The 23,922-nt window shown below is 61.9% G+C and overlaps 2 protein-coding genes across 4 annotated transcripts; one reads left to right on the top strand and one right to left on the bottom strand.

Moving 5' to 3' along the window:
* Nucleotides 1-16: 16 nt before the first annotated feature.
* FAAP100 (FA core complex associated protein 100) lies at nt 17-12,178 on the top strand. Of its 2 annotated transcripts, none has more exons than XM_055408343.2 (10): nt 17-2,621; nt 2,822-2,940; nt 3,428-4,389; nt 5,608-5,764; nt 6,321-7,084; nt 7,176-7,312; nt 8,523-8,639; nt 10,498-10,584; nt 10,995-11,132; nt 11,480-12,178. In XM_055408343.2, exons 1-9 carry the CDS (start codon nt 2,457-2,459, stop codon nt 11,124-11,126), a joined length of 2,640 nt encoding a protein of 879 aa, XP_055264318.2. In that variant the 5' UTR covers nt 17-2,456; the 3' UTR covers nt 11,127-11,132; nt 11,480-12,178. The 2 variants fall into 2 exon arrangements, with proteins under 2 accessions (XP_055264318.2, XP_055264319.2); XM_055408344.2 differs by having other exon boundaries at nt 2,334-2,621; nt 11,483-12,178.
* Nucleotides 12,179-14,090: 1,912 nt separating this feature from the next.
* Nucleotides 14,091-20,809, bottom strand: FSCN2 (fascin actin-bundling protein 2, retinal). Of its 2 annotated transcripts, none has more exons than XM_055408347.2 (5): nt 19,019-20,809; nt 15,384-15,540; nt 14,920-15,041; nt 14,421-14,588; nt 14,091-14,296 (listed from the first exon to the last, which is right to left on the bottom strand). In XM_055408347.2, exons 1-5 carry the CDS (start codon nt 19,842-19,844, stop codon nt 14,091-14,093), a joined length of 1,479 nt encoding a protein of 492 aa, XP_055264322.2. In that variant the 5' UTR covers nt 19,845-20,809. The 2 variants fall into 2 exon arrangements, with proteins under 2 accessions (XP_055264322.2, XP_088684697.1); XM_088828571.1 differs by having other exon boundaries at nt 14,421-14,616; nt 14,879-15,041.
* Nucleotides 20,810-23,922: the final 3,113 nt, after the last annotated feature.

Below are 23,922 nucleotides of genomic sequence, written 5' to 3' on the forward strand. Positions count from 1 at the left end.
CTGATGTGTTTAGAGTATGAAGGATAGAGACCCACTCCTGCCCAGGCTCCTCAGCCCTGTGCTCCCAGCATGATGTCCATGGGAAGAGCAGAGCCTGGCTGCCTCTGTGCCTTTCCTGCACCCTTCCCACCATCAGCCATGTGGCTGCTCCTGGCCTTTGGTGGGTCAGGTGCAGGCAGCCAGGCAGCAGGTGAAGGATAAAGCCCAGAAGCCCGCGAACTTGCACAGATACGGGGGGAGCAAGGCCTGAATTACTTGTCAAGTGACAGTCTTCACACACACAGCCAACTGTCCTTCGGCCACTGACTCACTGCTCCTTGAACACATACATAAGAAACACCACCACTGATGTCCAAGGGCTCTAGGGTGAGGCAGGCCCAGCCTAACTTCTGGATGGGTGAGTGGCCTCAGCTCCCAGGTCCAGTCCTGTCCCTGAGTTTTCCTGCTTTTACTAGCAGTGTTCTGCCCTCTGCATGGCTCAGGCTGCTGACCTTGGTTCTATGAAGTAATGAGGTTCTGGAATATCCCCCTCCCCTCGAAATCAAGCAGATGGAGGGTACTGCTTGGAAATAGAACTCAGGGTCCCGCCACCCCCTTTCTTGGCACGTTCAACATGTTGGCGTTCTATGTTGCTATGAGAAGTAATTGGCACTGCCTGTCACCCCCCACCCCCAATGCTGTCTGTTAGTAGTTTGTCCTTGGAAGACGAAACCGCTTCCACGTGGCATAGAGACCACTGACTGTCCACAGCATGCTCTGCTGTCTCATCTGCCACAGGCCTTCCGGGGACACCCACATGCGCCTCTGCATCACCCCTGAGCTGGTCTGTACCCTCCAGGGCGATCAGCATTCAGGGACCCCTCACTGTTGATGGTCATAAATCCTTGTATCACAGAGTGTGGGGTTTGCCTGGGTTTGGGGCCAGGAGCCTGCTAGCCCCCCAGAGCCAAAGGGAGTGGGGCAGAGCAGTGACCAACTTTACAGTGCCTGGCCAGTTGGGGCTGAAGCAGGGTGGTGAAGCCTGATTGGCTTAGCCCATCTCCTTGCAGTTCACTTGCCCATATGGTCATTTTCTCTGGGACAATCTCAGTGTAGTTCCCTTGGTGTTTGTTGGAAGTCTGGGAGGATCAGAGTAGAAATTGGTATGGGCATGTCACCCACAAGGATTGGTAGTCACAAGCCAAGAACACGTTGCACTCGGGTGGGGGTTGGGGGGCCGGGAGAGGAGGAATTCAGAGTGGTGTGTCTTGAGAGGAGTCCTCACTTCTAATTCCAAAAGCCAAGTGGGAGCTGGTCTTAGGGCAAAGGACAGACTGCAGATGGTGCCCTCGTGCTGGGTCCAACCCGTAAGCACAGTGGCTGTCCACTGCCCTAGGGGTTGAGCACCAACCTCAACAAGGGGGGTTAGAACTTGTGCCACTGGTTTCTTGTTTCAGTAGGTAAACCAGCCTTGGTGAGGTCAGCTTAACTCAAGCCCAGAAAACACTTGGCTGCTGGCCCCCTTCAACTTGGCCGATCTGGACACACCCCCACAGATGCCTCTTCATAGATGTTTGGCCTTGAGAGGAGTGTAACTGACCTATCTGCAGGCATCTTTCAGTGTCACTCTGATCTCGGTCTCTATTCAGAGAACTCTTGGGCCATCTGAACAGCCCTTTCCCCAAAGCCGTGGAGGATAGGGTTAGGGAGAAGAGGTGTCTTGCCCTGTTTTCACCCTGACTACCAGGTTGACTGCTGGTGAGCTGTATCCGCCCCCCTTACCAAGGCCTAACCAGTGATTTTCTTTATGGTCTTATGCTCTCAACCCAGAATTCCTCTGGCTTACCCCTTTTCCCCACTGCCCAGTCAAACCAACACGCCCACAGACAGTTAAAGCATTAAAGGAAGAGACCCTTCTGTCCATGTTAGGTTCAGAGGCGGCAGTGTCCTGGGGACGGGGTAGGCGTGGATGTGGCTCAGAGGGAAGAGACCCCGGCTGCGAAAATGTCAAGACCTGGCGCTGCCGCCCCCTCCTGGACTTAACAGGCTCAACCCCAAACGCTAGACAGTTTTAGGAGCGGACTGTCCTCTCGGAGGAGACGTGCTCTGAGGGTTCGCCGCCCTGGGGGAGCCCTTGTACTAGCCCGGGCTCGGGAGTCTGCCCGGCCCTTCGACTTCAGGCGGGTTCAGTGGAGCCCCCGAGTGGAGAGGCCAGGCCCTTGTGCTTCCCGCGTTTGGCTTTAAACACGTTGGCCCTTTGCCATACAGCTCTGGGTGCACTAGCTTTATCCCGGCGGCGTGAGGGCCCGGCTCCCGCTGAGACGCCCCGAGACTCGGCGCGCAGCGGCCCCGCCCCCGCCGTACGGCGGAGGCCGCGTTACGACCTGGGCAGCCGTAAAGCGCAGGGCCCCGCCCCCCGGCTCCCGCGCCGCGAGGCCGAGACCCCGCCGGTGGCCGGGCTCCAGGGAGGTCCCACGATGGCCGGCCCCAGGCCGAGGGTCGAATACCTGGCGGGCTTCTGCTGCCCGCTCGGGGGCCTGGCGGCGGGCAAGCCTCGCGTGCTGTGCCACGGGGCGGAGATCTTCCTGTCCACTGGGAGCGAGCTGGTCTATGTCTACGACCGGGAGGGGCGGCTGCTGATCGTGAGCACCGGGCACACCGGGGAGGGGCCGGGATTGGGGGCCTGGGGGCTGGGGGACTGGGGCGGGAGAAATCCGGGGCCCTGGAGGGGGCGGGGGCGGGCGTGGATGTTCGGAGCGGCCGGCGCGTTCGAGTTTGTCCTCTGCTTCACCTGAGCCCCCACGCCCCTGACTCAACACTGCCCTTCTCCCCGGTCGTCCAGGCCGTGTACAAGTTTCCCGGTCAGGTGTGGCACCTGGAGCTCCTGGCCCTTCGCAAGGCGCTCTATGTCCTGTGCGCCCGGAGCGGCATCTATTGCTTGTCTTTGGACCAGACGACCAGGTGAGGCTTAGTCGCTGGCGGGCACTGCTTTGGGTTGAGCCCACACTGGCCTCTCCCAGGTTGAGGCTGACCTGTCCTCAGATGGGCTTGTCACTGTTTCTGAGTGGTAGTAATTCCCTGTCGTCCTCAAACACTGCCCCTGTGACCCATATGGTCTGGGCACCCCTGGACTGGGTTCAGAATGAGTACTCACCACAGGTTAGGACTCGGGGGCCTGACAGTTCTGCATTGTTGAGAATTTTCTGTCCAAACTCCATTTCTGGAAGCCTTGATACATGCTGTTATGCATGTGTCCCTGGGTGACCAGGGTGGGAAAAGCATAGCATTCCCTGGAACAGGTGGGAGGCACTGTGGCATGCCAGCTGCTCCCTGGTGGCGGCCTCTGAGATCGCTCCCTGTGCAGACCCCACCCCTGTCCTGTCGGTGGCAGGCTGTCCTGAAGGGAGCCTGTGAGCACTGCAATTGACCGCTCCTTGGGTTCTCCAAGGTCTGTGAGCCGAGATGAGGAGGATGGCGGGGACGACCAGGACAGTGAGGATGGGCAGGTCGCTGAGCCCCCTGTCCCTGTGATCCCCGTGGATCCAGACTCCTGTGTGCTCCCGGATGCCTCACTACATGCCTTCACCGTCCTTGATGACGTGCTCATCACCTTGGCGCTGGGCCCCACTCAGTGGAAGATGCAGCTGTTTGAGCGTCCCTCTCCGGGCGAGGACCCCAGGCCCGGAGGCCAGATTGGCGAGGTGGAGTTGTCCACTTGCACCCCCCCAGCTGGGAGCCAGGGGGAGTCCACAGCCCCCCACTTCCTCCCAGTGCTGTGCTGTGCATCACCGCCAGGCTTCAGGACCCCACTCGGCCACTCATGGAGCTCTGGGGGTGTCATGCTGGAGGGGGCCCTCTTTGGGCTACTCTTTGGAGCCGATGCCGCCCTCCTGGAGTCACCCGTGGTCCTCTGTGGGCTCCCCGATGGCCAGCTCTGCTGTGTGATCATCAAGATCCTGGTCACCTCCGCGTCAGCCCCAGGTGATCCGAAGGCCCTTGTCAAGATCCTCCATCACCTGGAGGAGCCTGTCGTCTTCATTGGCGCCTTGAGGACAGAGCCGCTGGCCGAGGACATGGAAGACGTCCACTGCAACTGCCTGGTGGCCCTCGGTCACCACGGCCGGACGCTGGCCATCAAGGCCAGCTGGGATGAGGCAGGGCACCTGGTGCCTGAGCTGCGGGAATACAGCGTCCCGGGGCCCGTACTCTGTGCAGCCTGCGACAGGAGCAGCCACGTGTACCACAGCACCTCTGCGGGCCTCCGTGTAGTCGACCTGGCTCAGGAGGGTTCCCCCTTGGACCCCACGGAGCGTGACGGGGCCCCAGGAAGCCTGCCCTCTGTACTGTATCCGGACAGCTTGGGTGTCTGCAGCCTCGTCACTCTCTGTGTGTCATCGAATGCTCCTGAAGGTATGAGCAAGGGCCGAAAGCTGAAAACCAAAGCCGCGGTGGGGGTGGAGCCCGGGCCCTGGCATCTCCTCCCTGTGAGCTGGCCGTCTTCCTCTCCTTGCCTCATTCCTGCTCTCCTTAAAACTGGCTCGGGCAGCCCGACCCTCTGCCGGCACAACCTCGTGGTTGATGCTGGTCTTGGTGTCCTGTGTGGGTTTCGGGGCACGGTTTGTGCCCCTCTGCCTGGGAAGGGTCTGCACCTGGGCGCCCCCTGGTAAGAGCATTTTCCCGTGACAGGTCTCATGTGGCAGGTGGTCCAAGGGAAACTCAAAGTGGTTCAGGTCAAGCCTTTACGTTTCTCCTGAAGGCTGAAAATGATTGTTCCACTTACCAAGTGGCCTCCAAGGAGCCCACCCTGCCCTGAAGGCAGGGGGCAGGGAGGGGGCATTCCTGAACTCTGATGTGTGTGTTCTTTCTGGACAGAGCCAGAGAGGGTTTCAGCCGTGTCTGCCCAGTGCTGGGGGGAGGGGTACAGCTGCCCTCCCCCCACCGTATATTCCCCTTAAGATGGCCCATGAATGCACTGTAAGGCTTGCCATGGACCATACTCGACAGGAAAGAAATGCTTTGGAAGGGAAGAAACTGCGGTTTCCTGCAGGGAAAGAGGGGCTGCGTGTAGCAGGCAGTGGGGGAGCCATACCTCTGGGCAGGACTCAGGGCCTCAGTGGTCCTAGACCTGCAGAACCAGTGGGTCGCAGGAGATGGAACCTGTTTCCCAGGGAGCTCCTGGTGCCCAGGAGTGGGAACGGAGGCAGAACGCTGCTGGGGAGGTGGCAGGCTTCCAGAAAGGCCCCAGCAAGTGCAGACTGGTCAGTGAAGGAGGCCTGGGCCTGCGTAGCACTCACTTCTCTTAGGAAATCTCAGAGCAGCTCTACTCAGGGCGGAGGCTGTTGAAGGGGGCACGCACCCTGCTAATTCAATGGCCCTTATCTGTTCCATTTTAGTCCATGTACAAGGTGACGCCTCTGCTGGCTGACCCCCTGTCAGGGAGGCCCCTCACAGCGTGTGCCCAGCCCAGGACACACGCCGTGCTCCTTGAGGATGTCCCTAGGACCCTCTTTTCCTCACAGGGGCATTGCTGTTCTGCCAACATGTATCTGAGTCCGGAAACTGCTGAATGTTCCCAGCCGTGTGCCCCTCCCCGCCTGCCACCCAGGCCCTGCATGTCTTCTCCTGCAGGGGGTACCGAGCTCCTGGCCCTGTCTGCCAAAGGCCGGCTGATGATCTGCCGCCTGGACCCACATGATGAGGCCCCTCAGCCCTCCAGAGTGACCTCAGCAAAGGCTGGCCAGAAAATTAAGCAGTTGTTGTCTGGAATTGGCACCGTGTCTGAGAGGTGAGCAGTGGGCTGCGGCCTGGGCAGAGGCCAGCATGGCATCCAGGAGGTGTCCAAGGTGTTGGCACTGGCACTGGTCCAGACAGGGCCTGTGACTTTGCCTCTGACCCCCGAGATCGCCCCAGAAGTCGTGGTGCCTGGCCAGAGGTGATACTAAAGGCCAGCGCGAACGCCAGGCCCCTGTGGTTTGGGACCATTTCCCGGGTGCATGCTGCCCTCTGGGCTGCCAACGGTGGCTCTGCAGGGGAGCACCTGGGCCGACTTGGAACACGTCAGGGAGCACCGCAGGGGTGGCCAGCCCCACCATGGGCACCTCCTGGCACCCAGTGGCTCGGATAGGGGTACAGGCTCTATGAGCCCAGGGCACGAGGCCAGGCCACCAAGTCCAGGCTGCCTCAGCTCCATCCTCCGCCCTCTCTTCTCTTGTTGCTGGAGAGGAGGGTCGGGTTAGACTGTCGTGTGAGAAGGATGGGAGCTCCTGAGGTGCAGGCTTCTCACCTTATGCTAAGGAGGAGTGAGATCTGGGTCTTCCCTCAGCAGCCACGTCTGTTTCCAGAGTGTCTTCTCTGAAGAAGGCAGTTGACCAGCGGGACAAGGCCCTGACCTGTCTCAACGAAGTCATGAACGTGAGCTGCGCCCTGCTGTCGAGCCGGGAGGGTCAACGGCCCATCTCCTGCACCGTCAGCACCGCCTGGAGCCGCCTGCAGCTGCAGGACGTGCTGGTGGCCACCTGCCTGCTGGAAAACAGCAGCAGCTTCAGCCTGGACCGGGGCTGGGCCCTGTGCATCCAGGTGCTCCGCAGCTCCCGGGCCTTAGACCTGGACTCGGCCAGCTCAGCCGTCACCTACACCATCCCCGTGGACCAGCTCGGCCCCGGCGGTCGGCGCGAGGTGACGCTGCCCCTGGGCCCCGGCGAGGACGGTGCCCTTGACCTGCCCGTGACCGTGTCCTGCGCGCTCTTCTACAGCCTCCGGGAGGTCGTGGGCAGGGCCCTCACCCCCCGGGACCCTTTCAAGGACCCCCCTTCAGCCGAGTGCACCCCCATCGTCCTACCCGAACAGGATGGCGTGTGCCTGCCCCTGAGTGAGCACACGGTGGACATGCTTCAGGGCCTGCGCTTCCCCAGCCTGGGCGTGCCCCACACGCAGGCCCTGGACCCTGCCAGGGACCCCATCCACACCTTCCTGGGAACTTGCCGTGTGCCGGGCAGCCAGCCGGCGGGACCTGAGTCCCTGCGGGCCAAGTACCTGCCCCCGTCAGTGGCCACCATCAAGGTGTCGGCAGAGTTGCTCAGGGCCGCCTTAGGGGACAGTCACGCAGGTTGGTGGCACTCACTGGCTTCAGGTAGCCTCGGGGCCCTTCCTCCCTCCCCCGGAATCCGGCCAGCCTCACTGGTGCACCTCTCCTCCAGGCGTGTCCCTGGGCTCTGCCACCCTGCAGTGGCTCCTCGCTGAGAACGCTGCTACGGACATCGTGAAGGCCCAGGAGCTGTCCTCTGTCCAGGGAGTGGCCCCCGATGGCACCGATGTCCACCTAATCATCCGAGAGGCAAGCAGGGGTCAGCTCTCCTGCCCTGGGGTGGACATTGGCCTCGACAGCAGCAGTTCTGAGTGGGGTCCCTGGGCCGCTCGAGAGGAATCAGATTCTGGGGCCCACCTTCCGAAGGAGTCTGATGTGCCCACATCCAAGAGGCAGGCTGTGATGGGGTGGCCTTTGTAGGGCTGGAAGCTTCATCAGCCTCCCAGCCAGGTCTCCATGAGGACCACCCTGTCCAGCGCTCCCCATGCGTGGCCCTGGCCCTGAGTGGCCCAAGCAACTCACTCACTTGTATCCCCAGCAGCAGCAGAAGCCCTCCAGCCCCTGAGCCACGCAGCCCCCAGAGCCCCAGTGTGCTGGGCCCTGTCACAGACACCCCACCCAGGGGCTGCTGAGACACTGAGGCGGGGCTCTGTCCTCTGGCTGCATTCCTTACACACACCTTCCTTTCAGAGACCCTCCCAACAGCTTTGGGGTCACATCCAGCTGACCCTCATGCCGCAGCGTTGGTGGCTGTGGCAGAGCATCCCATGTGACCTGGCACACCCCTCTGAGGGTGGTGGGTGGAGGCTGCCCACTGACAGCCCTTTCAGGTCCATCCAGACTAGGCAGCATCAAGGTCAGGTGTCCTGGGGACCTGGTGGTGGAGAGGGTGGGGTGCCCAGCCATCCTACAGTCCCACAAGGAAGAGCTTCCAGGGACAACATCCTTCCTAAGGTCCCTGGGGTCTTGCCTTGTGTCCTGGCTGTCACCCATCTTTGCCAGGTTTTATCTTTGGCTGGAGGACACTGGGCAGAGATCTCCGTTGCCCAGCCCTCTCCCTGCTTTTTTACAACCTGACCTTGCTGTCGGGTGATTTGGAATGCACAGGTGGGCCCTGGAGGGGTTGGGGCGTGGGCTCTCCTTGGTGGTGCAGCCACAGCCATCGCTGCCTCTGGCATAAGTGCCACATACCTGGACTCAGAGGGAGCAGGGCTCTTCCTGGACAAATGTTTCCAGATGAGCAGCTTTGCTCTTGCTTGGCTAGCTGGTTCTTCAGGTGGAAATTCATGCTGGGTGTGGAGATCGAGGTCCGGGGCTCACCGAGCTTTGCCCTCAATGGGATGTAGAGGGGCCACCCAGGCCTCACGTGCCTCAGCCAGCTCAGATGCTCCCACAGGCCAAGCTGCCCTCGGGTCAGGCGAGGCTGTGGACAGCCAATGAGGCTCCTTGTGTGTTGCAGGTGACCGTCACCGACCTGTGCCCAGCAGGCCCCATCCAGGCCATGGAGATCCAGGTGGAGAGCTCCTCTCTAGCCAACATGTGCAGAGCACACCACGCCATTGTTAGGCGTTTGCAGGTCTGTCGGCCCTCATGGGCTTTCCTTGGGAAGTCTCTGTGGGGTGGTAGGGACACAGGACCCTTGTGGCTTGGCTTCCTGCCCGGGGTTGCAGATGAGCTGTGTCCGGTTGGGAGGTGGTGGGGGACTTGTCTCTCACCCTCCTGGCGGTAGCCCCCAGTGGCCCGTGAGCAAACGTGGTTACAGGGAGACAGTCCACTTGTGATTTGTCAGCATGAAATTTCCTCTATACGGTAGTGTGGAGAGGTCCGGCTCGGGTCCTGGGATAAGGTATCTGCTTGTCGTGGTTTCCATGTCTTTGCCAAGAAAGAGAGAGTTGGCAGCCAGCCCCTCACACACACACAGCCCTGGGGGCCGCTCACTGCCACCTCGATGCCTTGTGGGGCTACTGAGGCCACGACTCTAGGATCTGAGGGAAGGTCTTTGTGTCCCCCAGGAAAATCTGCGAGCTGGTGCCCTTGGCAGGCTGGGCCCAGGGCTGAGTGGCCCCTCTCCTGCCTGTTCTGTGTGCGTGGCCTCGGCTGCACAGAGCAGTCTGGGTTGGCAGCTATCAGCCGATTCCCACGCTTTTCCTTACGTGTGGGCTCTGCGTCAGCCTCACCTGGGAACTTAGCAGTGCGCATGCCCAGACCCCACCCCAGACACCGAGAGTAGGAGAGCTGCAGTCCGAGTCCCAGCATTTCAGAGGCTGCTGTTCAATTAACAGACCCTTCTATTGCCTGGTGTGCCCGGGCAAGCCTGGGGGCCAAGCCCTGACCAGAGGCCCCCCTCAGCCGTGCTATGACGGCCCTGCCATGGCACAGCCATGGCTTCACGCCCGGGCTCAGGAATCTGTTCTCCTGTCCCCAGAGCGGAGCTCCCACCCTTGCATCCCTTCACCCCAGAGGGGCCACGTGGTTGCTCTTGCTGGGCCTGAAACGGGCAGGGCCGTCTGCAGATCTGCCGAGCGCGGCAGCTGATAGGTGGACAGTTGTGAGAAACGGGCGGTGGGGAGTGTGCTGACCAGACTTCCCACAAGAAGGGGAGTTAGCGTCCCAGGGCTGCTAGGACCAAGTGACCAAGTGCCACGGACGGGACACAGTGGGTTCAGTTTGGAGGCTGGGATCCAGGTGTCTGCAGGGTGATTCCTTCCGAGGCCTCTTTCCTGGGTGTATAGCTGGCCAACTCCTCTCCAGGTCCTCACGGGGTCATCCCTTGGCATGTCCCTGTCCTAATCTCTTTTTAGGAAGACACAGTCCTGTGGGATTAAGGTCCACACAGCTGACCTCATTTTAATTTGATTATCTGTGAAGGCTCTCTCTCTCCAAACGCCATCACCTGAGGTGCTGGGGGCTGGACCTTCCACGTGTGAATCTGGGAGGCATGAGTCAGCCCGTAACGGTGTGCTGCAGGCACTGCCCTGATAGGAATCTTCTCATGGGCTGCAGATCTCTGCCCTCCGTCTGCCACGTCATGCACCTATGACAGGATGTTCTTCATTCACTTGGCTGCTCAGAATTTGGGGGACCTTGTCAGATGTGTAGTTTCTGCCTCTGGTGGCACCTCCTGCTGCCTCTCGGGGTGTTGGGGTCTCTTTTCAGTTCTTTGCCCCAGAGACCAGTGGGGGCCTTGCTGCCTGGATCCATCTGGGAGAATCCTTCCTGGGAACCAGGAAGGTGACTTCCAAGTAAATGACCATCAGGATGGGGCTTGTGTGGAGCGGAGATTAACTAGGGGCGAGGCAGGGAGGCCTGATGGATGTCTCAGCGAGCAGAGAGGGCTGCCTGGCTCTGCTGGCCGGTGCCAGGAGCCCTGGGCTCTGTCTGGGGACACACGGGAGGGGCGCTCTCTCCAGCTACCTACCCCTTGTATCCCCCAGAGGCTGGTGGTGGAGCAGGCCGCCCGGGGCTCCAGCCCGCCTGATCTCCGCCTGCAGTATCTCCACCAGATGCAGGCCAACCACGAGGTGAGGCCCTTCGGGGGTCCGTGGCCTGAGCCTTCCACCCGCCGGGGCTCCACTGGGGTCACACACACAAGCACCTGCGCATTGCCCAGCTTGGCGGGACCTCCCAGTCAGCTTAGCCTGGAGTCAGGTCTTGGCTCTTGTTGCAGGGGCAAGATGAGGGCAGAGTGGGCACGGTCACGCTGTTCCACCTTGGCCAGGACATTCCCGTCCCCTGGGGACAGGGTCTCCCCTCAGCCCAGCCGCACCTCCTGTCTCAAGGGGCCATCACGTTAAGGCCACAGAGTGTTTCCGGGGCCACCTGCCACAGCCTGGGTGGGATCTGAGTGGTGGGTCCCCACCTCAGAGGGGCCTGCCGACGTGCCCGGTAGGAAGGTGGCCCCTAGCTTGTCTCCACTCGTGCCTTCCTGTAGACGCTGCTGCGGGAGGTGCAGACGCTGCGGGACCGGCTGTGCATGGAGGACGAAGCCAGCTCCTGCGCCACTGCCCAGAGACTGCTGCAGGTGTACCGGCGACTCCGCAGCCCCAGCCTCCTCCTGCTGTGACACCAGGTGGGCCTCGCCTCGCCCGGGACACCGGCAGCCCCCTCCCCAAACCCCCACCCCACCCTGCCCAGGGCCTTCCCGGCTTCTGAACCCTTGACAGCTCACAGTACCTCCATGATTTTATGGAGGTAACCTGGCTCCTGACCCGGGAGGCACTCGGCTTGGTTACAGCTGGGGAAGGTCTGGGGTGAATGCAGCCAGCTCCCCCAGATGGCCACCCGGTGCCCCCCGGGGTGGGTGTGCTCAGAGGAGGCGGGTCATGTAGCTGTTGTGTCAGGATAACCAGGCGGTCTGTGACCCTGCTGGGCCGGGGGCCTGCTCGGCCTCCCACATCACTCCTTCCTTTCCTCCAGCAGCTGCCACAGCCTGGGTGGGATCTCACCTGGGTGAGCCTCTGCACTCAACCTCCATGCCGCTGGGCCGCCACCCACCCAGAACGTCGGGACTGGGTCATCGACGTCGCGCCGCTCAGAAGTCAGGCCTGACCATGGGGTCTAGACTGCAGAGCAGGGTTGCTGCTGCCGTTGCAGCCTGCAGGGGCCCCGGAGACAGGGCTTCGGGGTTGAGACTCAGTCAGGTGCGTTTCAGCGGCTGTCTGGTTCCCACCATGGTGCCCAGAGCCTGGGGCTGCCCCTTCTAGCAGCGCCATTCGCCTTTTCATAGACCTCTTCCAGCACTGCCCACACCTGCGCAGCTGCCCCGCTCTGGGTGCCTTGGTTCTGCTTCTCTGCAGTGACTGGGGTCACCAGGTGGGAGGGTGCTCCCTGTGACCAAAGCACAAAGACTCGGGGTGGGGGTGGGGGGTGGGGGGTTTTTCCTGCAGGTGCCCTGTGGCCACAACACTCAACAACTAGGTGCCTCTGGCCGGGGCCACACCCAGCACCCAGCACTGTGCGTTGTTTCCAAGGGTCCCTCGGGGCAGACAGCAGCTCCGGGGTGGCTCCGGTGCTTTGGGGGAGGGTGGCTCTCCCCCTGGACTTCACACGGTGCTCTCCTGCTGTGCATGCAGGGCCTGCGAGGCACCCCGCCTCAAAAAATGACCCTTTCTGTTGCTCTGCCTTGTCCTTGCCTTTTTTTACGCCTCGCCCCTGCAGTCTGGTGGCAGCTTTGACCTGGATTCCTGGGCTCACTGCAGCTCCAAGCCCCCGCCAAGGCTGGTGGCCACCGTACTCCCCAGATGAGCCTTGAACTGGCCTCTCTGGGACCCTCAGGCCAGTGGGAACCCTAGACGCTGGGTGAAGTGGTCCCTGCAGGGCCATTCAGGTCATAAGGGCCCCTCCCCAGGAGGACCGCGGGTACCTCCTTGTTGTCCTCTACTGAGGGAGAAGGGGCGGTGGTGTGCTCCAAGTTGGGGTCTGGGGTCATGACACAGACCCAGCACTGGAGTGTTCTTCTGAGCAGGAGGGAGGACGGGGAGCGGTTTCTGCCCACCCAGTATTGTCCGGTGCCTCCTGTCCCCGTGTGTGCTGGGAGCAGTGTAACAGCTGCCTTCAAGGATGAGCAAGCAGTTGGCCCCCGGTCCCTGCTGGCTTGGGTGGTCCTACACAGCCTGGAGGGGAGCTGTGGCCCAACCAGGGAAGGGCCTACACCCCCTTAGTGGCTGTTTCTGAGGGTCGTCTTCCTGTCACCTCCCGGGGGAGGAGGAAGTGGGCAGGCCAGCCCACAGGGACCCCCAAGCTCTCTTCCCTGCCTCCCGTCTGCAGCCACTGCCCTGGGCTGCACAGATTCCACTCAGCGCATCTGAGGCCATGTATCCTGTCCAGCCAAGGTCAGCAAACAGGAGACCCTCCTTGGTGCCCACTGGAGCACTTGAACAAGGGTGCCAAGAGTGTCCAGCAGGCAACCCTCCTGTCCCCCAGGCCACCAGGGGGCAGTGCAGACTGCGCGCAGGGCAGTCCCCTCGTCCCCTCGGGGCCAGTGTCCATCAGAGCCCACCTTTACCTGTTGGCCCACGTGGGACCCAACTCTTCTTCATCCCTAAGGTGTGGAGAAGTGGTGAGGCAGGGAGCCAGCCAAGGGGGGTCCCTAGAGAGGAGTCTCAGCTGCCCCCCACTGCGCCTCACACTGGCCAGACTCACTGGAAGGGGCGCTTCAGGCCCCAGGCAAGAGTGGGGGCTGCCCAGGGTGGGAGAGGGTGTGGGCTGAGGGGAAGGGTCAGTGAGGCCTATGGTCTTCCCCTGCTTTTGCTCCGGCTGTCCCCCCAGCTCTCCATCACCCCAGTCCTCAAGGCCTAGGCCAATCCCAGGGGGCACACCTCCCACCCACTCCCACCTCCTGTGGTCCCGGTTACCCAGCACCTCCAAGAGGCATTGGCCTGGGTGGGGGTCCTTGGCGACTGGGGTGTTTTGGGTGCCAGCTGGTTTGGGGAGACCTGTGGGTGAACCGTGGGCCTTGTCCTGGTGGTCCACCCTTCCTTCCCTGGGTGGCAGCAGGCCAGGCACAGGCTGAGAAGAGCCCTCTCCCCATGGCTGGCTGCGCATAACCCTGTCTGGGGCGGGTGGAGGTCACTTCATCAGGTGCTTCCAGGATTCCCTAAGACCCTGCCCCTGGGGAAGGGAGCAGTGATGTGCTCTATGAAGACCCTCTAACCTACCTGACTTGCTGGGGCCTGGGATGAGGCTCCTCCCAACTGTCCCATTCCCATCCCCTCCTGCTGAGTAGAGTGGGGGGGGGCGGTCCTCTCCCCTCCGAGCTTGGGGAGGAGATATGTGCAAGCAAAAGAAGGCCCGGGACTAGCAGTCCTGGACGGGGTCTCGGGACGTTCAATCGGGTGGACAAGCACCAACCTTGGATTTTCTGGGCATGAGGGATGGCGGGGTGTAGAGCGACCATCGCAGAAATCCCAAGGCCCAGCGAGCCCGCGGAGGGCCGGTGCGAACCCTTCCCCACCCACCGCGAGCGGCGCCACTGACCCGCGAGCCGCTGGTCACAGACATGGTTTAATGGGGGACAGACGGGCGGCGCTCAGTACTCCCAGAGCGCAACCCCGGCGGGCGCGTCCGCGTCCGCGCGCAGCAGCCCCGAGGCGCCGCCACGCAGGTACTTGCCGCTCCGGGCGCGGATGGCCAGGCGGCCGCGCTCCCGGAACTCGAACAGGAAGTCCTCGGCGCGCTGGCCGTCGCTGCACACGCTGCCGTGGCTGCCGGTGTGCCAGAACCCGCCGCCGCGGCCTGGGGCGGGGCAGAGCGGGGTCGGCGGGCGGCTCGCTCCCCCATCCGGGCTGGGCACGGCCCCCCACGCTCTCCGGGCCCCGCCCCTCCCGCTGCTCCCCAGCCCCATCCCGCCCGCCCGCACCTCGGATCTGGTAGGCGCCGTCGCTGAAGCTCAGGTGGAACACATCGTAGACCGAGCGGTTGGTGTCCAGCTGATTGGAGCCACGTCGGTGGCAGACGAAGCCGTCCAGGCCGCGCAGGACCAGGATGGGCCGGTTGATGAGCTTGAGCGTGAACTCCTCGTCCTCCCCTGCTGGCCAGACAAGGGCTTGAGGGGCCTTCCCGCAGCCCCGTGGGAGCGCCAGGCCGGGACCCACCCGGCTTGTGCTCCTGGATCTGCCCACTGCTTATGTGAGCCCCTGGTTCCCCAGAAGTGCAGCAGTGATCGGGGTCCTCTGGATCTGAGCCCCCAAGTCAAGAACAATGGGCTGTACCAGGGAGTACGACTCTAGTCGTGGACAGCAGCAGCTCCATGGGGAGGGAGAGGGCCCAGCCCTGGGTGGAGACAGGGTCTGAGCTGGCAGTGTCCCCAGGCGGAGCGCCCAGCCCCAGGCTCCCCAGGGCAGGAGGGGTGGGCTCACCCACAAAATCGCTGATGGCCGCCAGCTGCCCATTCTTCTTCATGCACACATAGCGCCCATTACTGGCTTTGAGGGCCACCCGTCGGCCCCGCCACTCCATCTCAAACATGGTGTTCTCAGAACTGGAAGGGGCAGGTCACGGTCCCCTCAGAGGAGCAGGACATGGGGACTCACGGTCAGACCTTCCCCATCCCCTTCAAGTCCAGTACCACCCGCTCAAGGCACTTGACTTCCACTGCTACGCCCACCACCCTGAAGAGCTGCCCCGCGCGCTAGCAGCCTTCTTCCCTGGTTGGGCGGCTATGTGGTCCCCATGGCTGAGGTGGAGGTGGTGATGCAGGTGGCAGTGGAAATGGAGATGATGATGGTGGAGGAGGTGCTGGTGACGGCAATGGAAGTGGTGAGTGTAGAGGAGGTGGTGGTGGAGATGAAGGGGGTCACAGAGGTGAGGATGGTGCACTCACACTTGTGTAGCTGTGGCTTGGATGCCCCCATGGGTGACCAGGGTCCAGTAGCCCCCAGTGCTGGAGTAGAAGGTGCACTTCTTTGTCTCCTGGTCAATTTGCATCAGGAAGGTCTCGTGATCCAGTTCTTCATCTTGGTTGGCTGAGACATTGACCCCTGGAGGGAGGAGATGGGAAGCCCCTCACGCCTCACCCTGGGTGGGGTGGGGAGCAGAGGGATGGGAAGGCATGCTCTTGGGACATCCCTGAAGTCAGCAGGGGTCTCATCTAGAACCCTTTGGACTTGAGAAGACTTGGAGTTCTGCTTCAGCACCATGCAGGCACATTGTGGATGCATACACACCGCTTCCTAGAGGCCGGGTTCCCAACACAGCCCCAGGAGCCAGGCCCTTCCGTGCCACCAAATCCCCTGCCTCAGCTAATCAGCAGGTAATCTGCTTGCTCCTGCTCTCTGGACCCAGGACTTACAGCAGCCTCTATTTATAACTCCTCCCCCTAAGCTGCTGGGTGGACACAGCAGGGTCCCTGTCCTTCCCTACCATGGCTCAGGACACAGCGGGGGCCTGGGGTCTGCTCCTGGGCACTGAGCAGGAACTGGCCCCCTGTCATCTCCTCAGCCCCTCATGCACATGTGTGTGGTCTCCCAGGACTCCAGAGGGAGGGCAAAGCTACTTGGGACTCTGCTTGGGAGGGAGATGAATGGGGCATCTGTGACCAGGGTGGGGAAGAGCAGTCAGGCAGTGGCGTTTCTCTGGTATCTTCCCATAAACCACGTCCTTGTTCCATCGCAACTGGCAGATCACAGAGTTCCCCTGAGGCAGAGCCCCAACAGCTCCAGCGAGCAGAGCGGAAGGGAGTGGGGCATACCCCCATCAGGTCTGAAGGGTCAGGCCCATATCCTGTTCTGCCCCGCCCCCTGGGAAGGAAGTGGGGCAGCACACAGGGCCCAGACTGGAGAGGGGGCCCCATGGCTTTGTCCTCTTTGTCCCCCAGACTGGAGTCTGTCTCCCTTCTTACACAGGTCACTGATCAGACCCCAAGAAAGTGACCCCTTCTCCTTGCCAACCCCTCCATCCCATCAGCAGTACTGCACAAAGTGAGCTCCTGCTGCCCCCAGCCCGCGAGCAGCAAGAACAAAACAATGGGCCTTGTTCTCCAGACGCTGGCCCATGGGGAGCGGTGGACAACAAAAATGGTATGTCCAGTGCCCATGACTGCTGGGGTTTTGGCCAGGGACGGCCTTCCTGAAGCAGGACCTGAGAAGGTGAGGGAGCCATCGACAGGTACTAAAGGGAGGAGTGAAGCCAGGGGTCTGAGGCTGTTCTGTGGCTGCAAGTTTTCCACCCCCGTCTCCGAGGTCAAGCCTCTTGGTGTCCCCAGCATCACCTTCCACACACCCCCTCCAGACAGGATACAGCCCAGAGGCTCGGTCTCACACAGCTGGCTGCTCCTGGGACCCCGATCTTGCAGCAGCAGGGTCCCATGGAGTCCTGGCTGGTGCCAGCAAAGAGTATGGACCCTACTGTTCCAGAGGGGATTGATCAAGTGGTGAATGTGTTAGCAAGAAGGGATGTCTGAGAGCATTTACAGGAGACCTATTCTTACTCCTGCAAAGCCACAAGACAAGCCAGTGCCCCTTTCCTTTGGACTTTGTTCTGTTTGGATGTGAGGTCTGGAATAGCAGCAGCCATCTTGTGACCATAGCAGCACCAGTCTGAGGTCAGAGCTGTCCTGGGAGAGCAGTTCCTCAAAGAGGAAAGAGCAGAGGACTTTGATGATGCCACTGAGCTGGATGTGGTGCCTGTTTGGGACCCCACCACCCCTGTGCCTCCAGACCTCCACTTAGGCAACATATTAGCGTCCTCGTGGCTTAAGCCAATAATCAGCCATTGTTACTTGCAGCAGCAAACACTGCTTGTTGGGCAGCCTGGCAGCAATGCCACATCAGTGAGGGCTGGCAGTGGGCATAGCAAAAATAAGCAGACTCTGGCTGATGGAGGTTGGGAAAGAAAAAAAAAAAAATCAACAGGAAAAGTCAGTTTGCTCACAAACACCCTGGCCTGGGAGAAGGAGACAAGTTTGGGGGCTACCTGGCCAGCAAAATGACAGGGACCAAGGGACCACCAGCCCACTCCACAGAAGCTGCCACTCCAGCTGCCTCAAGACCTAGCGGCACTATCCCCCTGCTCCCTCAGCCTGAGAGGCCACACTCTGCTTCCCTGAATCACTAGTTAGCAAAGTCAACATCAGAACATCTCAGGGCCAGGTCTGATGCCCTCAGGCTTATTGCAAGGAAAGCAGGGAGGTGAATGTAGGTACCTCTGGCCTCACAGTGGTGGTGGGGGCGGGGAGTAAATCTGTTCCTTTGTGGGGGAATTCCCCCATCAAAGGGATCGAGTCAGATGCAGGGTAATCCAAAGAATGAAAAATGGTTTATATGGCTACCATCCCCCCTCACCACCACCACCATCACAATCATCATCTCCACCACCACCAATACCATCACCACCACCAGCAGGCCCAGCAGCACCATCTCTGTCACCATGGCACCCTGACCATCACCACCACCACTTTTACGCCACCAGCATCACCACCATCCCCACTACCACTTGTCTCACTCATAAGCTGAATGTGGACAAATGCTTTATATCCAGCATTTCCTTTGACTCACAGAGAAAGCTTTCCCCACTACTGCCCGCCTTTTACTGGCAAACCAAGCATATGGGCCTTGGTCAAGGCCAGAAAGCCGTGTGGCCAGACAGTAGGACCTGTGATGGGAAAGACTGGGGCTGTCTGTCCTCCCTTACACCCCAGGACCCAACCACACTCTGCAAGGATTCAGGGGTGTTTGCTGAATGCCAGTCCCTACTCTGCACTGGCCTTGAAGATCCAAATGACAGGCAGGAGCCCCTAGAGCCACAGCTGGGCCACCCCTTTATGTGCTCAGGGCTGGGACCAGGTGGTGGCTGTGAGCCGGATCCAGGTACACCCACCCCTTCTGGGTACACAGAGCCAGGAGTCCAAGAGGCATGGAGCCACTCTGGAACCTCACTTTCCTCGAGGGGAAGTAGGAGCTGCCCATGTTCACCCCACAGGCAGGTGATCATGTGTAGAAGGGCCCGCGGGTCACATGAAGCAGGTGACCAATGATCGGAGACTTGGGGGGGAGCCATGCGACACCTGCTGAGCAGAGCGAGCGTCTCCCCATCAAGGAGTCCAGGCTCTGGAGGGACCGCTTGCACCTCCCTGGACTGGAAGGGCCCCCAGGACCCCTCCCCACTCCATTCCTGCTGCCTGCTTTCTCTGCCCTTGGTCACAGCCCCAATTTCCTTTAAAGTTCAGAAGTGGGGTGATGGAAGAAAAGGGGAAGGGTGGTCAGGGGGCAGCGCGGTGTGGATGGGGTCTGCCCTCCTGCCCCTCATCACGGCGAGCCTGGGCCTCAACCACCTCCACCTGGGCACTGCCCATCATGCATTTGGCAGCTGTCCAGCGGGCTTGAGGCTCAACAGGGACCCCATACATGGCCTAGGGCCCACTGCATTCTAAAAGTGTACTCTCACCCCTCAACCCGGAGCCACTCGCTACAGGGCCCTACACACACGCACACACACACACAGGCCCCGCACCCCCGTTACCTTGCCGCACGGACACGTAGCGGTGGTTGGCAGCCACCAGTACCACCTGTGGGTGACTCTCCTCCAGGTCGAAGAGCTCGTCCTTGCCAGGCCGTGTGTTGCGGCCCGCCCTGAGCGTGCCCGCGGGACCCACGGGTGCCAGGTAGCGGCCATCGCAGTCCTTGAAGGCCAACTTGCCCGCCTTGAACTCGAGCGTGTAGCGGGCGCGAGCCTCGGGCTCCCAGACGAGGCGGCCGTCGCTGCGCAGGTAGCGGCTGTCGCAGGACTTGAGGCAGTACTGCCGGTTCTGGAAGATGAGCGTGATGAGCGCGTCCACGCCCCATGGCGTGTTGCTGTCCGCCGCGATCTCGTCCTCCTGTGGGCACAGGTGCGCGTAGCGCCGCCGGCTCACGCTCAGCAGGTGGGCCTGCGGGTGGATGGCCAAGTGCACCGTCCACAGCTCAGCCGGGGTGATGGCCGTGGCGAAGCAGGACAGCTGGTCCTCGGTGCCGCCGAAGAAGCGGCCGTGCGGCTCCGACTGCAGCACCCAGCGCCCGTTGGGCTGCGGCAGGAGCAGGAAGCGGCAGTCACGACCCGGCCGCTCCGCCTCACAGGCCACACGCCCACCCTCCTCGGCTGACAGGTAGCGGCCCAGGTGGCTGCTGCGAAACAGCACGGCAGTGCCCTCCCCTGGGTCCGGCTCCAGCACCCACATCTGCTTCCGCTTGAGGCTGGGCGCCGAGGCATTGACCTTGAAGCCAAAGCTCTCGGCCGTCAGGTAGCGGCCAGTGTCATTGATGAGGCCAAACTGGATTTTCAGCACCTGGTGCAGGCCATTGGTGGGCATCTTCGGGCCTGGCTGAGATCCCCAACGGGGGCCCAGGAAGCTCTCTCTGTGCTCACGGCCCCTGGGGTCCCCTAGATGCCCGGCTCGTCTGGGTTGGCCCACGGCCCCCAGGCCTGGCTGGTGTCATGGACCCGCTGCCCGCTCAGATGCTGCCTCTGACCAGCAGTGGCGGGCCCGGGCAGCTCTTACATGGCCAGCGGGCAGCAGAGGGCGGGTGGGAGGGCGGATCAGAGCTGTGCCGGCTTAGGAAGGAACAGCGGCAGCCTTTCGTTACCCCAGCTTGGATTTCAGCCACTCCCGGACTGCCCAGGGGCCAGAGCCCGGGGCCGGCGGGGCTAGAGAGTGCCACTCGCCACCGGGCTGACCACCTCCTTGTGCGTGCTGGCAGCTCCCTGGCCCTGGCTCCGGTGCTGTGCCCCACTCTCCGGACACCCACCCCCCAGTCTTGGCCTCTCTCCTTGCCTCCTACCTCCGGGCCCCCAGACCCACTGCACAGACTTGCCAGCCCAGCCCAGCTCTTTCCCGGGGTAGAGAAAGTTGCCTGGTGGAAAACTTGCGTGTGGCCGCAACCCGATCGCAGCTTTCCACCCTCGGCCGCCAGATCCAGTTACCGCTTCTCTGATTCCTTGCTGCTACGCGGGCGGCTGTGGCTGAGCCTTGCACTGTCCTCCTCAGCAGCCCCTGGGTCACAACCTGCAGCCCCGAGTCTGGTGCTTCCCAAGGGTGGCCTGTAGCTGGGAAAGTGGCAGGCAGGGCTGTAGGTCCCAGGGAGCAGGCCAGGCAACCCCCTACCCTGGTACTCATGGCACCCAGACCCGTGCCAGGTGTGAAGAGGCAGCTGCTCATCCAGATCCACACTGGACAGGCAGCCTGGCTTTGCTGGGCCCCGGGGGAGGGGCCCTCGGTTTGGGCTGAGGTGGCAGCTGTGTGATGGAGACAGTCATGCCCACCTCGTGGGCTGCACAGTGGGAGGGTGACCTGGGAGCACACATGTGGAGCAGGCATCATCCTGGGCAGCACGAGGAGATGGCAGGCCATTGGACTTGGGGTCACAGGGCCAGGCTCGGACCTGACCCCTGTACCCTGAGCAACTCTCAGGGCCCATGAGGTTGCTCTGTCTGCCATGGGTGGGCTCTGGTGAAGCCAGCCTTGATGGGTGGCCCTGGGGACCCCTGAACTGCCACTCACACTGCATAGAGCGACTGGCCTGACTGTGGGGTCCTTATGGGGTCCTTAATGGGCCGGGTCCCACAATCACATAGAGCAAAGCCTTCCCAGCAAAAGGATGAGGGCAGAAGGCTAGGAGAAGCCACCGCTGACTACCTCTGACCCTGGTACCTCCCAGCTGAGTCTCTGGGGTCCCACCCTGTTGTACCTCCCCAAACCCTGAGCCTGAGGAGGCTGTCTTAGGGGGCTACGGTGGGCCTGCTCAGCTTCGCCCTGCCTGTCTGTCTCTTGCACCTGCCTCAGGGGCCAGGAGCCAAGTAGTGAAACCAGAGCCACCTGCCCTGGGCCCGGGCCAGCCTTGGCGTCTTCTTCCTCATCACAGCGTGTGACCCTCAGGCCTCCCTGGGGACCAGGAGTGGGAGCCACAGGGCACTTCCAGCCTTGGCCTCCTGAGTCTTGCCCTTGATGCTCCAGGCATCACCCCTCCATCCCTTTCAAGGCCATGTGGGGGTCCAAAAGAATGAAGGGGCCTCGGGTTGGGCATGCGAAGGCCCCAGGAGGTGGGTGGGGCAGATGGGCACACGGCTCTGGAGTCGTTCCGCCAGGCTCCCAACCCCGGGCAGTGACCTCCCCAGGCATGTGCAGACACTGAGCAGGAGACCAGGAGACCCGACCCCTTGCTTGAGGGGTTCACACAGGGGTTCAGGGAGATAGGTCTGCACACAAATCCCCATGACAGCATGGTGCATACTGAGCAAGGAACTGGCCCACAGGGGTTTACAGGACACTGACTGACTAGGCTGTGTGCCAGGCACCCCATGGTAGGGAGATGCAGTCTGGGGTAGCACCCCCTCCGCAGAGATGATGCCTACACGAAATCCCCCCACATTCCCAGGGGACTGCATTGTCCAGAGCTTGATGCCAGGGAAACGTCCTGGTTTGGCTGTACCAGCTGTGATGCTGTCCGCGCTTCAGCTCCTGTGTGTATGGCCAGCCCGAGGGACAGCAGTGTCCGTGGCCACCCCAGGCATGGGCACTGTTCTCTCCTTGCATTCCCAACTCCCAGCCAGCCTTCTGAAGGAGCCCAGCCGGGCCCGATTAGCATGACGGCCTCATTAGCGCTGACTGGTGCTGGCAGGGCGCTCACAGGCATCACGTGCCCTGCGGGAGGAAGCCTAGCCACCAGGCGCTAAGCAGGCCTGGCTCCAGGCAGCCTCTCAGCAGCAGAGCCAGAAGTGCCCGTGGCCTCTCAATTCTTGGGCTCCACAGTCCCAAGTGGGGGTAGGGTGGGGCTCCCCGGCACTGATCCAGGGGTGTGAGCCACCGGGTGGCGTTTCAGGCCCCAGGGGGTGTGGGGGGGGTGGGCTCTGAGAGGCAGGCCTTCTAGCACAGGCTTCCTTGGAGGGAGGGGGGTTGCACAGATGGTCCCTCCTCCCACCCTTCCTCCCTCCCCTGATCAGGATCTCAGGGCCTCGCCCAGCTGCCTGCTAGAGTCATGGTTCCTTTCTGGATCCCCTGCAAGGCTCTGGCACACAGTAGGTACTTAATAACAGCCTGTGAATGTTTGATGTGGGAGTTCTTGTGTGATGGGCCCAGCATCTGCTGATAGGTGGGGGCAGGATGCCTGCAAGTCATCCTGTGTGTGTGTGTGTGCGCGTGCGCGTGCATGTGTGTGTGTAAGTACACACAGGCAGGAATTGGGCAGAGTGAGCCACAGCCACCTGCTGGGTCAGCCCCAGCCCAGAGATGCTACTCTGGATCCCAGCCTCAGAACCCACTCGGGGCTGCCCAGCAGGGTGACCAGGCTGTGCGTGGCCTAAGGGAGTTTGTTTCAGGGGCACCTCTCACACAGTGGCAGCATCTGCAGGCAATGGGGAGCACCCTTCCCACAGAACCCCATGCCCCCTGCCAGAATTTGTCCACACAGTCACCCACTTGGGGCGCCCAGATGTGCCCACCACTGCCCTGTCCAGCCTGCGCCCTGGGACATCCAAGGTCCCTGCCACTCTGGGAGCCCCATTCCCTTGCCCCTGCTCACTTATGAACCTGACCCCGTCCCTTCCTGGGGGTGGGGGCATGAACCCAGTGTGTGTTCACCGCCCTGAGCTGGCATCTGCAACTGGGACCAGGCCTGGGCACAGATGTCAGGCCGCCTAACACACCAACTTTAATGTTTGACTGGAGGAGGGCACCATTTCCTGCAGCGAGCCACGCCTCTGGCCCCTACTACTGGAGTGCTGTGGATGGACACAGCCAGATGGGCCCTTCGGGCCATAGCTGGGCCCGGAGGGTGGGAGTGGCCTCAGCTATCAGATGCCCCCAGCAGACAAGGCTGGGGCTGATTCTCGGCTTCCTGCCCCGCTTAGTGTCCAGGTGGGACCAGGAGCAGAGAGGGCCTTAAAGACCCCCAGACCCCTAACATTCACTCTGCAGCTCTCAGGAAACTGTTCATTTCCTGGAATGGTGGGGATTGGGCAGTCCTAGCCATTTGGAGGCCCCTCTGGGGCTACCAGGGAAAGCACCCCACCTCTGCACATCTAGACAGCCAGCCCTCAATGCTAGAGCCCAGCCTGGGTTCCTGCCAGCATGCTGCCTGCTGCCATGGCAACCAGCACGTGCACCAGGCTCGGTGCCCGGGCAACGGTGATGCTGGTGGTGTGAGCTGGCACAGGTGCTGTGTGTGTGCAGGCTGGGGGAGGGGGCCCTCGCTGCCTCAGCTAGCCTGGAGCCCTGGAAACTGGAAAATGACCCAGGATGGGGGCCAGGGCAGCCCCACCAGCTAAGGAACCTCCATAGTCACACCTTTCCCAAATCAGGTCTGGACTCCCCACACTGAGCAACAGCAGAAGGCCCCTGCCCGCAGGGCAGTGAGTCTCTGGGAATTACTCCTCACAGAGGAGATCGCTGATGC

Source organism: Moschus berezovskii, chromosome 20 (assembly GCF_049115385.1).
Source record: "Moschus berezovskii isolate FMDL1 chromosome 20, NW_MosBer_1.0, whole genome shotgun sequence".
Taxonomy (NCBI): Eukaryota; Metazoa; Chordata; class Mammalia; order Artiodactyla; family Moschidae; genus Moschus; species Moschus berezovskii.